Source organism: Vicia villosa, unplaced genomic scaffold (assembly GCF_029867415.1).
Source record: "Vicia villosa cultivar HV-30 ecotype Madison, WI unplaced genomic scaffold, Vvil1.0 ctg.000474F_1_1, whole genome shotgun sequence".
NCBI classification, from domain to species: domain Eukaryota; kingdom Viridiplantae; phylum Streptophyta; class Magnoliopsida; order Fabales; family Fabaceae; genus Vicia; species Vicia villosa.
Genome location: NW_026705228.1, coordinates 83,748 through 102,563, shown reverse-complemented (window position 1 = coordinate 102,563; position 18,816 = coordinate 83,748). Strand labels below are relative to the sequence as shown.

The 18,816-nt window shown below is 34.4% G+C and overlaps 1 protein-coding gene across 3 annotated transcripts in view; it reads left to right on the top strand.

Moving 5' to 3' along the window:
- The window catches only part of LOC131628728 (uncharacterized), a 32,777-nt gene extending 20,912 nt beyond the window's left edge, over nt 1-11,865 (top strand). For 2 of the 3 annotated variants that reach the window (XM_058899553.1, XM_058899554.1), the window contains 9 exons: nt 12-263; nt 351-1,079; nt 1,372-2,181; nt 2,412-3,134; nt 7,614-8,438; nt 8,577-8,828; nt 8,916-9,644; nt 9,925-10,734; nt 11,067-11,865. In XM_058899553.1, the coding sequence (XP_058755536.1) occupies nt 12-263; nt 351-1,079; nt 1,372-2,181; nt 2,412-3,134; nt 7,614-8,438; nt 8,577-8,828; nt 8,916-9,644; nt 9,925-10,734; nt 11,067-11,111 (5,175 nt within the window). In that variant the 3' untranslated portion in view covers nt 11,112-11,865. The remainder of the gene's footprint in view (nt 1-11; nt 264-350; nt 1,080-1,371; nt 2,182-2,411; nt 3,135-7,613; nt 8,439-8,576; nt 8,829-8,915; nt 9,645-9,924; nt 10,735-11,066) is intronic. The other variant, XM_058899555.1, reaches the window with a different exon arrangement.
- The last annotated feature ends 6,951 nt before the right edge of the window (nt 11,866-18,816 follow it).

Below are 18,816 nucleotides of genomic sequence, written 5' to 3'. Positions count from 1 at the left end.
TTTCTATGTAGGTTGCTTTCCCTAATTTGGAAACCCTTAAATTGAGCTCACTCAGTTTGAATAAAATTTGGGACAATCAACATTCTATGGACAAATTGACAGTCTTGGTTGTGGAGAACTGTGATGGGCTAAAGTCCTTATTCTCTTCTACAATGGTTGGTAGTTTTGAAAACCTCAAAAGACTTGAAATTAGTAAATGTAATTTGATGAATGAGATAATAGCTACAGAAAAGAGAAACGATGTCACTATTGCATTGAAAGAGGTATGGTAATCTTACTATTGTTTGTATTAAAATTTTAAACATGTGTACCAATTTATTAACGATTTCACTTATAATTGTGAATTGTAGGTTTCATTTCCCAAATTGGAGTCAATCATACTGAAGGACATGGAAAACTTAAAGACAGTATGGCATTACCAATTTCAAACATCGAAGGTTTTGCAAGTCCAAAATTGTGAGAAAATTGTGACTGTTTTTCCTTCCTCAATGCAGAAGACTTATAATAATCTAGAGCAGTTATTGGTAGAGAATTGTGCTTTAGTGGAGGAGATATTTGAATTGACTTCTATTGAAAATAGCAGCACTGAAGTTATAATACCAATGAAAGTAATTATTTTAGGTGGATTGCCGAAGCTGAAAAATATATGGAGTATGGATCCTCAAGGAATTCTTAGTTTTCATAGTCTACAAAGTTTTTGTCTATATCAATGTGAAAGCATGGAGTATCTATTTCCACTTTCTGTAGCCACTAGCTGCCTAGATCTCAAAGAACTTGTGATAAGATATTGTGGGAATATGAAGGAAATTGTTTCAGAAAAGAGACAATCTACGTGCACAAGTCCAATATTTGAGTTTAATCAACTAACAATTATACAGCTTGGGAATTTATATTCACTCAAAGCTTTCTATGCCGGAAACCATACTCTAAGATGTCCATCTTTGAGAACAATAGATGTTACAAAATGTAAAAAATTGAATTTGTACAATTCTGGAACTTTGCCTACAAGCAGTCTCAAAAGGTGCAAAGATGAGAATCTCCCAGATTCATTCCAACAACCACTTTTCATTATTGAAGAGGTATGTATCATATAAATTAACATATTACAATTTTGCATGAAAATTACGTGCGTGCTCTTATCCTGAAAAACCAAACGTTATCAATTGGAAATTAAGTTAGAAACAATATAAGGCAAAGCTTGCAATCTATGTAAAAGAGTTTAAGATTGGAAATTAAAAAAGTCAATGCATCGGTCACTTTTATCAACAAAAGTGTATAGTGTAAAACATATTTTTTGTCTGATCTCTTAAATATTTTCTAGTTAATATTAAATATTAAATTCTTCTAAATTGTTCTCTATATATATTTCAGGTGGTTCCAAATTTGAAGAAGATGAAAATAAACCAAAGGGATGCTAAGATGTTATCGCAAGCTCAAAATTTAGGTTCCCTCTTCCACAATTTGACATTTCTTGGTTTGTCTGATTATCTGAATGAAGAAGCTACATTTCCTTACTTGTTTCTCGAAAATGCACCTGCTCTTGAAGATCTAGTTGTTGGATGGAGTTCCTTCAAGACGATATTTGATGATGAAATACTAGTGAGTATGAAACTTTACCCCCGGCTCAAAATGTTGAATCTGTATCAATTATCTAAAATTCAACATCTATGTGAAGAACATTCTCAAATTCACCCTATTCTTGAGGGTCTTGAAGAGTTGGTTATTTGTTACTGTCCTAGTTTGACAAATGTGCTACCTTCCTCTGTCACCTTTAGTCACCTGACATATTTGGAGATAGTAAAATGCAATAATTTGGTTAACGTAATTACATCCACTACTGCGCAAAGTTTGGTAAAGCTCACAGTAATGAAGGTAAGAGATTGCGATTCACTAGAAGAAATAATTACGGGAAGGGAAAATGTTGATATTGCATTTGTTAGTCTTCAAATACTAATAATGAAATGTTTGCCAAGCCTCAACAAGTTTTGTTCTAGCAAGTGTTTTTTGAAGTTTCCATTGTTGGAGAAAGTAATTGTGAGCCTATGTCCTCGCCTGGATATTTTCTCTGAGGGAAACACAAGTACACCATATCTTCGAAAAGTGATAATTGAAGAAAATGATGGAGAATGGATTTGGAAGGGGAACTTAAATGATACAATAAAGGAAATGTTTGACGATAAGGTATGTTTTGGTTTACCAGGTGATTTCTTAGGTAACAATATATACATTATAACTTCCATTGTCTTTTCTGCCTTGGAAGAAATATATTTCAATTTTAGGTTAAAAATTATGAAACTTTGAAGAATATTCAACGACTGTTTCTAGGACTAAATCATCATATCATTGATGTAAGCCTATTTCATTCTTGATGATTTTGATTTGTATCTTGATGCATTAATTTGATTTTGCAGGTTGCATTTTCTAAGATTAAATATTTAGCCTTATCTGATTACCCTGAGCTAAAGGAGTATTGGTATGGCCGACCTCATCAGAATATGTTTCACAATTTGAAATCTCTAGTGGTTCAAAGATGTGATTTTTTATCACATGTACTTCTCCCATCAAATGTACTACAAGTGCTACATGGATTGGAAAACCTAGAAGTAAAAGATTGTGATTCATTAGAAGCATTGTTTGATGTGAAAGGTTTGAAGTCTAAACAGAGTACTCTATTGAAAAATCTAACTTTGTCTAGCTTACCAAATTTGAAGCATATATGGAACGCAGATCCATATGAAATTATCAGTTTTGGAAACTTATGCAGAGTAAATATTTCAAAGTGTCAAAGCTTGTTATATATCCTCCCATTGTCACTCTGCCAAGATCTTGGACATCTTGAAGTGCTTATGATAGAGTATTGCGAAGTCAAGCAAATTGTTGCATTGGAAGAGACATCAGCACAAAATATTATCACTTTTGATCAATTGACAAAGTTGCAGCTATATCATTTGAAAAATCTCATAAGTTTCTATCCAGGAAAGCTTACATTGGAATGCCCTTCATTAAAGATTTTGGACGTCTCTCATTGCGAAGCATTAAACATGTTTTCGGTCAATCTTTTTGATATCCAACAGCATGAGAATGATATTCATGATGATATACGGATTGGCCAAGGCCTATTTTCTATCGAAAAGGTAACACCCACAATCCTTATTTTGGTATTTTTTAATTAATTATTTGTCTTTTATAATGATTAGAAAATAAAAGGTGAATATTATTATGATTTATTACTCAGTTTAAGTAGAAAGAGTACAATTTAATCACCTCTTTAAATTAACGAGAATTAATTAGTAAAAGTATAAAAAAAATATAAGTCATAAACAATAAAAGATAGTATTGTTAATCCAATACACCTTCAAGTTGGTGTATAGATATATATCATGTTCAACTTGTCTATTAAATTATCAAAGGTGAGTCTTGTCAAACTTTTGGTTAGAATATCTTAAGTATGCTCAACTTGTCTATTAAATTATCAAAGGCGAGTCTTGTCAAACTTTTGGTTAGAATATCTTAAGTTTGGTGACTAGAAGTCACAATGAGTGGACATATGATTTCAACATCTAAATTCTTCTTTATAAAATGATGATCAATCTCAATATATTTAGTTCAACCATTTTGTACTTTTTCATGAACTATGTTAATTGTTGCCTTACTGTCAAAGTATATTTTCAACGGGAGCTCAGTTTTCATTTTGAATTCTTCCAAGACTCTGTGGATCCATAGACCTTCACAAATAACTTTAACCATAGCTCTAAATTCTGCCTCTAAACTACTTCTTGCTATCACTCTTTGTTTCTTCTTACTCTTCCACGTCACAAGATTACTCCACACATAGGTACAATATCCAACCACTACAACACGCAAGACTTTTAAAAGCGCTTTTTTTGCCAGCACTTTATTACTAAAAGCGCTTTATTACTAAAAGCGCTTTCGTACCCTCCCCCTATAAGAGCGCTTTCACAAGCGCTTTCATAACCCTACCTATAAGAGCGCTTTTAATAAGAGCTTTCTTAACATAACTTATAAGAGCGCTTTTAAAAAACGCTTTCATTACCCCCACCTATAAGAACGCTTTTCTAGCGTGATTTTTAATTTTGTTTTTAGCCAAACCTACCACAGCGCTTTTGGGCAAAAGCGCTTTCGTAGGGGTGTTGTTAAAAGCCAAATTTGGCGTAGTGAAGATAGATCTTCTATGTGCAACTGAACATGCCCAATCAACATCAATCGACCATGCTTCTCTTGGCCATCTATTACAAAACTAATGGTTCAAACCCTTTCATTTTAGTTTGATCCATTCATCATAGGAACATTGACTTTGAGGGAGGTTGAATAACCCTTGCGGTCATTGAAACCTATGTTAAAGTTGTTTTCAGTGTCGTCATCATTATCGTCACCACCGCCATTAGCAACCCTGTTACTGCGATCATCGCCATTGTTATCAACTGGATTGCGGCCGCTGCTTTTGTTGCCATTGCATGGAATACTTCCTCTATTACCACGACCATTGTCGTTATTGTTGTTACTGCCTATGAAGTGTCTGTTGCCGTTACCACGACTTCCTCCACTTCTGGTGCCAATCGCCGGGAATTTCTCTTCTTCCTTGCTTGTGGTCAAGATGGTGAGGGCTTTGTCGCCATTGGTTTGGGGAGGCCTTGTGTGAATAGGTTTTTTTTTTTTTTTTTTTCTAAACTCTAAATTAAGAATCCTAGAAAATACCATACTAGAAAATAATAGGTGAATGCTATTATGATTTATTTCTCTTCTTTAGATGGTTTAAATAGATAAAGTACACCTAATCACCTCTTTGAATTGAGAAAAAATAATTAGTGTAGAAAAAAATATTTGAATATATTTCAAAGTTGTAATTAACAATAGAAAAATAAATTAGCTTAAATAGAGATAATTCAATCTAATGAGCTTGCATAATCAACATCAGTGTAAACCTCCTAGTTAGACTACCACCTTATTTAAACAAGAGTCATCTCCTGAAGTGGCTTTGAGATATTGTAGAATATTGTCAACAACCTTAAGTGTTTCACCCTCGGGTCATGCATGAATTGACTCACCACACTGCTTGCATATGCCAAATCCGACATAGTGTGTGCCAAGTAAATCAACTTTCCCACTATCCTCTGATACCAACCCTTGTCAATTTTGCCACTTTCCTCCTCATAGTTCATCTTATGATTTTGTTCAATAGAAACACTAGTAGATTTGCATTCAAGTTTTCTTGTTTCTTGCAAAAGATTAAGCACATATATATTTTTTTCGTTAGATAAAAATGCCTTTATTTAAGTGGGCTACCTTAATTTCCAAGAAATACTTGAGTTCTCCAAGGTCCTTCGTTTCAAATTTTGCTGATACTTTCTTTTAAGTAGTTGTGTCTCAGTGAAATCATCTATAATAATAATATCGGTGTTACTTATGTACATGGACAAAAGCTACTCAATCAAATACTCGAGATTTGAGACCATACAACTTAGAAACTGTAGAAAAAAGTGAGATCATGAATTGAACATGACTAACATTACCTATAATACGATAAATTAGATAAGTGGTGGTCAAAACTGCTTCACCCCAATATAATTTTGGAAGAGACATTTGAAAGAGAAGAGTTCGAGCGACCTCAAGTAAATGACGATTTTTTCTTTCTGCCAAACCATTTTATTTTGGGGTGTCGACACATGCAAATTCATGAATGATGCCTTGTTTACCGGTAAAGCTGTAAAAATTATGATTGACAAATTCTTTACAATTGTTAGAACATATTCTTTTAATACCTTTCCCAATTTGTGTTTCTATCATAATGTAAATTGAATAAACAATTGTGGTACTTTTGATTTACTATTCATCAAGAAAATCCGAATTACTCGAGAACAATCGTCACTAAAAAACAAATCACCTCACGCCCAAAATGTTAGAAACAAGGGTTGGTCCCCAATCAATAGAACGGGTAAGATCAAATGGTTCAACACTTTAGTAAGACTCAAAGGAAAAATAGTTTCATTGTGTTCAGAAAACTGACAAATATAACATTTAAAAGGATCAAGAGATTGTTTTTAAAGATAGGGATGAAAATATACACTTCATTATTGAAAAATAAGATTGACCAAGACGCTTGTGCTGAAGCCATATTTAGGAGGTAGAGATAATATAACTCTCCATGTTCCTTAACAACTCTGATCGCTTTTCCTATCGCAAGATCTTAAAATGTACAATGAGAATAAAAAAATATTATTGCACAAATATCATTCTCTGCAAGCTTACGAATAGAAATAAGATTGTTTGATAGAGATAAGGGAGCGTGAAATACATGTTTTAATTTAAAAGATTGAAGTTCAATGTCTCCACAACCACCAACGTGAGTATGAGAACCATCTACAATAATAATTTACGGAATGTCGAAAGGAGAAATACTCTTCAAAAACGGTTGAGAATCAAATGTCATGTGATGAATGACACATGATCAAAGATCCAATCATTCTTTTAGTTAGTATCGGCAAAATTAAAGGCATATAAATAATAGATAATATTTGCAAAAGTGTCTTCTCAAGAGAATAAGAAGAAATAAAATTTGAGCAAATAGTAATAAAGACACTCAAGTTCCGTTTCAATTTTTTTTTCTATTTTAACGAAAAAAATGGTGGAACAGTTCCGAATTTGAACATTGTCACTAAAATGAACGGTACCGACACGTGAACAGTGTTCACAGTTGAACAACAATAGTAATGCGCGAACAGTGGCCGTAGATGAATTGTATCGAAGAATTTCAAACAGCCCGCAGCTAAAATGAAAACAAAATAAACCGCAATAACGACGACTAGGGTTTAAGCGGAGCCCTCAAAATCGGAAACTCTTGATACTGTGTAGAAAAAATATTTTAAGATATCTCAAAATTAAAATTTACAATAGGAGAATAAATTAGCTTAAATAAAGATAAATATAAACCTAATATGCTTATTTAACGAGTTCCATATTAATAAAATAAAATAATTATAAATGTGACTATTTATTGTTTATACAACAATACGAATGCTAGAAACTCCAAGTAAAATTAAGAAAATAAAATTTAAAGTAAATAGTAAAAATAATATTGTTAATCCATCGATAATCTTCTAAACAATGTCTTAAAAACTAATAGAACATAGAAGGTAAAATCGTAGTAAAATAGGATCTTATTTGTTTTATCTCAGTTAAACTATAATTAACCTTACGCCGGACTTCCAAAAATTTAAGATGGCCTTGCATAGAGCCATTGAACTGATGAGACTTTTGAGTCATTGTTTAAACCTTTCAATCATGGACAAAATCACAATTGAGCAGCAAAAATAACCAAACTGTAGTAAAAGAGATTTATTGTTCAACTAGTTGATAATCTTTAATTTTCCATAAACTCTATAAATAGACCATTTGCATTAATTTTTTTTATAACCTTTTCTCATTCAATTCAATTTTTTTCCTTGTTTATTATCTCAAATATCAATGTTGTCTCTATCTTGTGAATATCATTTGGAATCATGACACCCTTTGGTTTTTAACAGTTTTTATAACACTGCTTCTAAATTAAACTCAAAACAAGTATTCATTTTACTTTTGAATGCTTAACTTTTCAGTTGAGCCTCAGCTTGGAGAAATTGGCAATAAACGGCTCAAAGGATGCCTTGAGACTATTGAATTGTTATAGTCAGAAAAACATCTTCTCTGAAAAACTGAAACTTCTTAGTCTGCATTGCTTTGATGAAACTCCGATTTCTTTGCTGAATAACTTCCATGCAATATTTCCCAATCTTGCAACACTTAGAGTGCATAATAGTGCTTTTGAAAGATTGTTTCCCACTACTAATGATCATCTCCGTAAGGGGATTACACTAAAAATAAAATTTTTGGGGCTTTATAATTTGGAAAAACTGGAGTATATTTGGCAGGAAAACTTCTCTTTGGAATATTCTCTAATACCGGACCTTGAAACTTTAGTCGCAATAGATTGTCCTAGTTTGATTAGGTTGGTACCGTCATCAACATCTTTCACAAATTTAACCGCTTTGATAGTGAACAATTGCAAAGAGCTGGTGTACTTGATATCACCTTCAACTGCTACAAGTCTTATGCAACTCAAGATACTACAAATAGAGAATTGTGAAAAGTTATTGGATGTGATAATGATTGACGAAGGAGAAGTAGATGAAAACATCATATTTGAGAACTTGGAACAATTGAAACTTACTTCTTTGTCAAGTCTTAGAAGCTTCTGCTATGGGAAACACAAATTTGTCTTCCCATCTTTCATTAGTTTCATTGTTGAGGGATGCCCTCAAATGGAGATTTTCTCACCAGAAGTCACGATAGCTCCATACTTGACATCAGTTGAAGTGGAAAATAAAACTATGTACTGGAAAGGTGATCTTAATACAACTATTGAATGGTTGTTTATGGAGAAGGTATGAAATTTATTACAAAATGCCAAGAAAAAATGTTTAGATTTTGCAATGGGTAACGAATCTCTAAAATCCATATGTTATTTATAACTATCACTCAAACCCTTCAATTATAGTTTTGGTTAATTTGTTTCTATGTAGGTTGCTTTCCCTAATTTGGAAACCCTTAAATTGAGCTCACTCAATTTGAATAAAATTTGGGACAATCAACATTCTATGGACAAATTGACAGTCTTGGTTGTGGAGAACTGTGATGGGCTAAAGTCCTTATTCTCTTCTACAATGGTTGGTAGTTTTGAAAACCTCAAAAGACTTGAAATTAGTAAATGTAATTTGATGAATGAGATAATAGCTACAGAAAAGAGAAACGATGTCACTATTGCATTGAAAGAGGTATGGTAATCTTACTATTGTTTGTATTAAAATTTTAAACATGTGTACCAATTTATTAACGATTTCACATATAATTGTAAATTGTAGGTTTCATTTCCCAAATTGGAGTCAATCATACTGAAGGACATGGAAAACTTAAAGACAGTATGGCATTACCAATTTCAAACATCGAAGGTGTTGCAAGTCCAAAATTGTGAGAAAATTGTGACTGTTTTTCCTTCCTCTATGCAGAAGACTTATAATAATCTAGAGAGGTTATTGGTAGAGAATTGTGCTTTAGTGGAGGAGATATTTGAATTGACTTCTATTGAAAATAGCAGCACAGAAGTTACAACACTAATGAAAGTAATTACTTTAGATGGATTGCCGAAGCTGAAAAATATATGGAGTATGGATCCTCAAGGAATTCTTAGTTTTCATAATCTACAAGATTTTTGTCTAAATAAGTGTGGAAGCATGGAGTATCTATTTCCACTTTCTATAGCCACTAGCTGCCCACATCTCGAAAAACTTCATATAAGAAAATGTTGGAAGATGAAGGAAATTGTTTCTGAGGAGAGACAATCTACGTACTCAAATCCGATATTTGAGTTTAATCAACTCACTAGTATACAGCTTTGGAACTTACCATCACTCAAGGGTTTCTATGCAGGAAACCATACTCTAGCATGTCCATCTTTGAGAACAATAATTGTTTTAAGCTGTGAAAAATTGAATTTGTACAAAACTGGAACTTTACCTACAAGCAGCCTCAAAAGGTGTAAAGATGAGAAGCTCCCAGATTCATTCCTACAACCACTTTTCATTATTGAGGAGGTATGTATCATATAAATTAACATATAACAATTTTGCATGAAAATTATGTGTATGTAGGACTTTGTTACAGATTGGAAATTAAGTTCAAATTATATAAAGCAAAGCTTGCTGCAAGCTATGTAAAAGAGTTTAAGATTAGAAATTAAAAGAGTCAATGCATCGGTCACTTTTCACAACAAAAGTGTATGGTGTAAAACTTTATTTTGTCTGGTCTCTAAAATATTTTTTTGTTAATATTATATATTTAATTCTTTTAAATTGTTCTCTATATATATTTTAGGTGGTTCCAGATTTGAAGAACATGAGAATAAGCCAAAGGGATGCTAAGATGTTATTGCAAGCTCAAAGTTTAGGTTTCCTCTTCCCCAATTTGACATTTCTTGGTTTGTCTGACTATATGGATGAAGAGGCTACATTTCCTTACTGGTTTCTCCAAAATGCACCTGCTCTTGAAAGTCTAGTTGTTGAATGGAGTTCTTTCAAGAAGATATTTGAAGATGAAATACCAGTGAGTATGGAACTTCACACCCGGCTCAAAGAGTTGAGACTATATCATTTATCTAAACTTCAACATATATGTGATGAACGTTCTCAAATTCATCAAGTTCTTGAAGGTCTTGAACAGTTGGTTATGTTTGTTTGTCCTAGTTTGACAAATGTGCTGCCTTCCTTTGTCACCTTTAGTCACCTGACATATTTGGAGATAATAAAATGCAATAGACTGGTAAACGTAATTACATCTGCTACTGCACAAAGTTTGGTAAAGCTCACCGTTTTGAAGGTAAGAGATTGTGATTCACTGGAAGAAATAATAACGGGAAAAGAAAATGTTGATATTGCATTTGCTAGTCTTGAAATATTGATACTGAAATGTTTGCCAAGCCTCAACAAATTTTGTTCTAGCAAGTGTTGTTTGAAGTTTCCATTGTTGGAGAAAGTAATTGTGTGCCAATGTCCTCGCATGAAGATTTTCTCAGAGGGAAACACAAGTACACCATATCTTCGAAAAGTGATAATTGAAGAAAATGATGGAGAATGGATTTGGAAGGGGAACTTAAATGATACAATAAAGGAAATGTTTGACGATAAGGTATGTATTGATTTATATAATATAAAACGTTCCATTGTCTTTCACAAGCTCCTTGCTTTCTATCCATTTATTCACATGATGCATGCATTATATCATGGTATGGCTCTTGAAAATGCTTAATGATGACTCAAACATGCAAATTTCAACTTTGATTAATGTGTAACGATTTATTTCAAATTACATATTACATCCATTTTTCATCTATGATGGAAATGTTGGACAATATTTCAATTGGATTCTTATAAATAATGGTTTATTTTTATGTTAAAAATTTTACGGTCTACTTTAGAATGTATAATTCACACTAAGATTTGTGGTATTTTAATTTGCAGAGTGCAGCTTTGGTTGAATGGCTAATTCAATTTGAAAATTTGTGACCAAAGAAATGTAAATGGTAGAATTTCAAGCTTGCAAGTGTTCATGTTCATCAACTGGAAACATATTTTCATTTCGCACAAATATCTACCTCTCATTTGTCATCTGTATAGAACTCTGAGTCGAAGACCGCATCATGGATCATGCTAATACTGTTTTGTGCATGGTTTCCTTGCTCTATTATCTCAAGAAACTGCGTTTGTTTATCTGCATTGTTGTGTAAAACATGAAATGTTGGTTATTTTTTAACATCTATTTAATGTCTAATTAAAATAGATAGCAATTATTGTGCAGTTCATATTGTTGTTGTTGTTGTTGGCTTTTTTATTACATTTGTAACAAACTGTGGTGTATCTGTTTGATAAAATACCTGTACAAATTTTAAGATTAAGAGTAAAGAGCATTATGAACTTTAATTAAGGAGTAAATAGTGTGTATGTATATCATATTTTTTGTATATAATATTGTGGCTACACATAAGTGGAAGATAGTTACTGCAGACCCTCTTTAAATATTTCTCGCTTATTTGATCTGATTTCCAGCTTCGCCACCCTCCCACCTATCTCTTCCATCTTCACCCCATCCAGAAGGAGTTTCACCCAGAAGCTCCGCCCAACCTATACAAGGTGCTGCTCGCTTTCTCTCAGCCACCAGTGGCTTATGTAGTGGCATTCCTACGTGCTCCTCTTTGCCCCCAAGTTTTGACTTCTTAAGTCCTTGAAAACTTCATCCAAGTTTGTTTGGATCAAATTATGAAGGAAGAACACTAGTTTTACTAAGGGATATTCTTACTCCAAAAGTATCCAAATTTTAGTTATTGATTTTCATTAATCTAACAATTTTAATTAACACACACATATATGCACTTTTGGTTCCTATAGATTAGAGAGTTTTTTATTTTTGTTCCTGTAAGTTTTTTTTTGTATAAATTCCTATATCTTACTTTTTGCTTGCGGTTTAGTCCCTAAAGTCAAAATCCGTAGGAAAATTTGCGAATTTTGATTTTAGGGACTAAAACGAACGCAAAAGTGAAATATAGGGACTCAAACAAAAAAAAACTTACAAGGACGAAAATAAAAAACTCACTAATTTACAGGGACCAATTGGGTTGGATTGATTTCTCTTTCTATGATCCTCAATATTTGTAATTAATATTCATCAAAACTTAACTCTACTTGTAGTTTAAGAAACTAAATATTTGACTCGTTGTCTTTTAAAAATAATGAAAATCGACTAAAAATAAATTTATAGATGATATGTATTATCTAATAATTAATATTTAAATGAGAATTTCTAAGTACACCCCATGGATCTCTCACACACCTGTGAATTGGCAAAAATTCCCTCCAACTTCCGTAGATGCATCTCTGGAAGCATCCAGTTTTTTTTTGTTAAACGTTGTTTTGTTCCGTAGATGCACATAGGGAAAATTCCCTAGATGCATTTGTGAAAGAATTTGACGTTAAACTGGCGCCACACCTTTCCCCTCCCTCATTCTTCACTTTTCATCTTCAACTCATACTCTCTAAACCCCAAAAATCAAACTTCCTCAATAGTGCATTTCTTTCTTCCGAGTTCGGGCGACATTGTCAACATCAACTATCAACACATTCCATCAAGTTCAAAACTCTATTTAATCTATGAGTTTTCGACTTTTCGTTTTTCGAGTTATTTTAGAGTATTTGTATAATCGAGTTAGAATTCGATATTTAGTTGTAGAAATGATTGAATAGTTATAGAAATATAGTTTAGAGACAATGTAGGTGCTGTTTGATGTGTAAAACGAATAATCAAGTTACAAAAAAGAAGCTTTTGAGTGATTGAACAGTGGCCTTACGCCATTGTTGAGTTTATGAGTTTCAGAATCTTCTGTAGATGCATCTACGGAAGAGATGAACGTTAGGGCATTCCGTAGACACATCTACAGAAGAGATGAACGTTAGGGTATTCCGTAGATGCATCTACGAAAGCACCATAGATTTTTGAAACTAAGGTACTTCTGTTGATGCATCTATGGAAGAGTATTTTTTTTCCTTTCTTGTTAATTTATAAATACATAGAATCTAACTCGATGTTATTTGTATCACAATGCAGACATTATGGCCCACTGCCCATATATGGATATACATGGGATGTGTAACACCCTTCTAAAACCCCCGCGGAGAATACAATAATAATCAGAGTAAATCATACAACAAGGATGTTACAATTAATATAATAAAGAAACCCTAAGTCGTTTGTCATGCTTTATTAGGAATAATCCAAAATATCAAAACATATGTTAAGTACAGCGGAAACTCATTTAACAATGTTATAAAACATCTCCAATAAAATCAACGGTACATAAACCAATAATGGCAAAACAGTGTATCACAAGTAACTCTAAGACTATCGATCCCAGTGTTACAATTAGAGCATGACTCGGCTCGAACTACGGACTAGCCTACGAGCTATCCTCACCCAATCAAGAATGCTGCTACTCCTTAATCTAAAATCATCAAAGTAAGGGTGAGTTTCATTCGAATTAACAAGCATTATGAAGTCATAAGCAATAAAATATCATAGAAATTATCATCTACTCAACCATACATGCATTCGGAATTATTACAACAAGCAAGCATCAATTCATACGTGTCATCTATCACATTACACAATCATTCAGTTATATCAGACTATGATGCAATGAATGGATTGTCACTATGCATGTGGTACCATACATGGGCTAAACCCATCCAACTGATCTTTTTCATCACCAAGATACAGTCCAGCCAGCACAAATTCCTCACAATAGGAATTATGCCCACCATTTTGATCCACTGTCATCACCGGGATCCATCACCAAAATGTATGCAAACGAATGCAACATATAACATGCTTACAACATCACCCATCCGATGTAATACATCGTCTCATTATCTATCACCAATTCATTGTAAATACAAGATCACAGGCACAAAGATGTTTTTGATTCATGGCAAACTCAATAAGCATACAAGCCACAAGGCACAAGCAGAAGAAACTCAAGGAAAAGCAAGCATTGGTCATTTGGATCAGAGCAGGTCGACCTACTATGCATATAGGTCGACCCAACACAAGCCAAATAAGAAAAATGCAGAAAAGCAACAGTTAGGTCGACCTACTCCCAACACAGGTCGACCTAAAATGAAGAAAATTACATATCATTCTGCTCGGTCGACCTACACAACAACTAGGTCGACCTAATCTGAGGAAATGTCTCCAAAACGCATCTGAAGTGGATTCTGGTCGACCTACTTCCAAATCAGGTCAACCTAACTGGGAGCAAAATCATTTCCAGTTAATGCACCTCTGCTAGGTCGACCTAAGCTCTACAAGAGGTCGACCTAACTGATCAAAAATGCCAAAATTTCTGTTATTCTTGGCTCCAACTGATAGGCACTCATATATATTATCAAGTGTTCATCCATTACATTGAACACCAACGACTGAAAGATACACAAAGTCTTCTCATCTTCGTTCTTCGTCATCTCCAACACAATTACACATAATCATTCTTGCGTTGAGGGTTAGTGACGAGTTCGATAACGTCCATGGAACGGAATTGAAGATTCCTAGTGGGTGAAGATTTGTGGGGTTTTTGGTGAATAAAATCTGCGGGTTTTGTCCTCCACGACAGGTGGTTCTTGGGGGTTTTTATCAAGAGGTTTTCATTGAGGATTCGGCTGAGTGTAACGATCGAGGAACAAGGGTTCAAGGAATCAAGACACTGCAGAAAGGAATCAAAGTGAAACTCTTGGATAACCTTGATCTTGCTCAAGATTAAGGGGGAAGAAGATTCAAAGGATCGACATAAGTGGTTTATCGTTTATCGCTTTGTTATCTTCTTTGTATAAACTGCTTTCAACATTAATGAAAGTTTTCCCAATTTCAATTTGGAATTTGGGGCAGACGTAGTCGTAGCGAGGACGATCGACGAACTGCCTAAACAAATATCGTGTTCTTGTCGCTTTTACCTTTTCATTTACATTCTGTTCATAATTGGTATAATTGCAAAATTGATTAACGATTCAAGTGTTAAAATTGTGAATTAAAGTTCTGCATAAACATCACAATTCACCACATCTTGAATTATCATCAATTGGAACATTATCACCAAGTGTTTGTCTTTTTGCTTATTCCATTATTACTGCATTGCAAATCAAAGGTTGTCAATCTAGAAGTTAAGTGATTTTCAGTTGTAAAACGTATTGATTCGATAACATATCTCTTCATCGTTAATCTCAATTATCTTGTGGTTTTGTAACATATACGACCCTTGCAATAGCGGTCCGGAATAGACGCAAGTCGATTCAGAACCGCTTTCGCTCTAGTTTGTAATAATTCCGGAAAAACTGTGTAAGATCTATTCACCCCCTCTAGATCCTCAGGCCAGCGTCTAACAAGTGGCATCAAGAGCTTGGTTAATTCCGTGCTACGTGAAACACTTATTGGAAAGATGGCTTCCGGACCTAAAGGGGCTCATAATAGAGCTTCAGTTTTCAACGGTGAAAACTACGGCTATTGGAAGGATTGTATGTGTGTCCATATCAATGCAATTGATAGGAACATCTGGACAGCTATTGTCAATGGTCCATTTCAGATCACTATGACAAATGAAGCTGGTGCAGTTGTTCCAAAACCAGAAAATACTTGGGATGCTGAAGATGAAAAGAAATATGCATACGATTGGAAAGCGAGAAACATTCTAATCTCAGCTCTAGGAGTTGATGAATACTATCGCGTTTCCCATTGTAGATCCGCTAAAGCTATGTGGGACACATTGCAAGTTGCCCACGAGGGAACGGATGATGTCAAACTAGCTAGGATCAATACGTTAACTCAAGAGTTCGAACTCTTCCACATGAAAGATGGTGAATCCATCGAAAACATGCAGAAGAGATTCGTTCACCTGAAAAATCGGTTAAATTCTCTTGATAGACCTGTTTCCAATGCAGTTGCTACTAACAAAATTTTAAGATGTTTGAACAGGGAATGGCAACCCAAAGTTACAGCAATAAAGGAAGCAAATGATCTAAACTCTTTGGATATTACCACTCTTTTTGGTAAACTAGAGGAACATGAACAACACCTTAAATGCCTTGACATGCATGAGAAAAGGGTAAAGAAAGAAAAGAACATGGAGAAGGAGGTAGAGAAGTAGTCAATAGCTCTAAAAGCTTCAAGCTCCAAGACCTCAAGACAAGAGCTAAAGGATAGTGATACAAGTAATGACGAAGACTCCGATGATGAGGATATGGGACTGTTTGTGCGAAGATACAACAAATATCTAAAGAAAAATGGAGCAAAACATTCTAACAAAGGCTTGATCAACTATAGAAAGCAATCAACCAAGTTCAAACAAGATGACAACAACAAAGGAAAAATCAAAGGGCTATGCTTTAATTGTGGGAAAGCCGGTCACTACAAACCGGATTGTCCATACCTTGAGAAGGAAAAAGAGAAGAACCAAAGCAAAGGTAATAGCAAATCCAAAAGAGCCTACATAGCATGGGAAAGTGATTCATCTGGTGAAAGCTCATCAAGTGATGAAGAAGAATTAGCAAACTTATGCTTTATGGCTCATCAATACAAGAGAAAGAAAGCTGTAAGTCATCTTAAACCTGAACTTGTAGATAAGGTATCTCATGATCAATTGAAAGTAGCTTTTGAAAAACTACATAGAGATGCAATTGAAGCTTTCAAACTTTTGGCCTCAAATAAGAATTTTTTTTCATACCTTGAATCAAAAGTTGAGAAGACCGAAAAGGACATGGAAGCTTTAAAACAATCTATGCTAGACATTCAAAAGGATAAAGTTGATATCGATCCTACATCATGGTTTGGTTGTGAGACATGTCACATTTGGCAAAAAGAAGTGAGAAATCTAAAAGCCAAATTAGAAAAGGCTCTACAACCAAAAGTGACCTTTGCGGTTGATCCAAACAAATTCAAGAGATCTTATATTCCGCCATATAGCAAATACACCTTCGTACCTAAAGCATCAATCGGTAAAACGGTATATTCTCCTTATATTACATGTCACTATTGTTGCAAAAAGGGGCATACCATTGAAAAATGCAAGTTTAGGAGAATCTTAGTTCCTAAAGGCGTATTTCAATGGTTGCCTAAGTGTAACAATGTTTGTACTCACCATCTAGGACCCAATGAAGATTGGGGACCTTCCACTCTAAATTAATTTTTGCAGGAAAAGTGTCTTGACATCGCCGAAAGGTGGTGGTCCCTTGATAGCTGATGCTCAAGACACATAAAGGAAGACATATCACTCTTGGTATGTCATCTATGAAGACAGAAAATCGAAGAACTATACTTGGCAAAGAAATGTAGGTGACCTGGCCACCACAAATGTATAAGATACATCACACATACAAGCTAACTCGAAAAACTCAAAGGACGCATTACTTGATGAGCAATTGGAAAATTGCATTGCAAGGAAAGTTAAACCTATTCTTATCAAAAAAATGGTTGGGACCCTGTCCCACATCCGGGAGAACATCAAGTAATCAACACCAGATGAGTTTTTCGCAAAATCGAGAAACCAAGACATGAAACACTCTAACTAGTCAAATCCATCATCAAGACTAGAAATGTGGCACACTGACTAGAAGATCCCACATACTGATGACAAAGCACCTACATATTGAGAAAGCGGTAACATGCTTATTGTTCACTTCCAAAAATTTCATTGATACTATAATATGCTATCAATTAACATGCTTATAGTGACTTCATGTATGTTTATCCATATATCTCAATTAAATATATGTGTTTATCATCTCCATTCATAACATATCATGCTTTGGGCATACAAGCAAGTAAGCAAGCAAAAATACATCATATAGTAACATTTCTAAGGTATTTCAAACATTTAAGGCAATTTAGGTCGACCTACCCTGTATCTGAGTCGACCTACAGAAGAAATCTTTCAGCAGAAATAAAAAATGCTCAGTTACGTCGACCTACCCACATTTTAGGTCGACCTAAATTGATCATTTTTCACATTACTTCTGTTAGGTCGACCCAACCTCCTTTTAGGTCGACCTACTGCTGTTAAATTTCCAAATTTGGGTCTGTTGGTCGACCCGACCCATCCCCACTCATTCATAATCATCCATCTTTACTTTCCCTCTCATTCTCATATCATTGTGTACGGCCAACCCTAATTCCTCAAGTTCAAAGAGTGTCAAAGATCATCTCCTTTTCTCTACTACTCAACAACCATGCCTCCAAAATCAAGAAAGGGAAAGGAAATTGCTTCTAGTTCATCATCTCAACCGGTAAGTGCTCTTGTTCATCCTGATTGTAGGGAAAATTTTGAGAAATGGCAGATGAAAAGAAAAATCGTTAAGCAATATACCTATGATCCAAATCTTGTCAAAAACATGCATATCCCTGATGTCGCTGCTTTGATTGAACATCAAAATATTCATCCCTTAGTACAATGTGATACTCCGTACTGTGAAAATACCGTCAGGGCCTTCTATGCAGGATTTACAAAAGGGGATGGTTGCAATTTCCGTTTCAAAATGGGCTCTAGATCGCATGTTGTTGACAAATGGGCTTGGATTAGTATTTTTGGCCTCAAAATTGTAGGTGATGAACTATGTATAGAAGACGGGGACGTACCGAGAATCTATGACCATGTGGCCTACATGAAGTCTATCCTCAAAG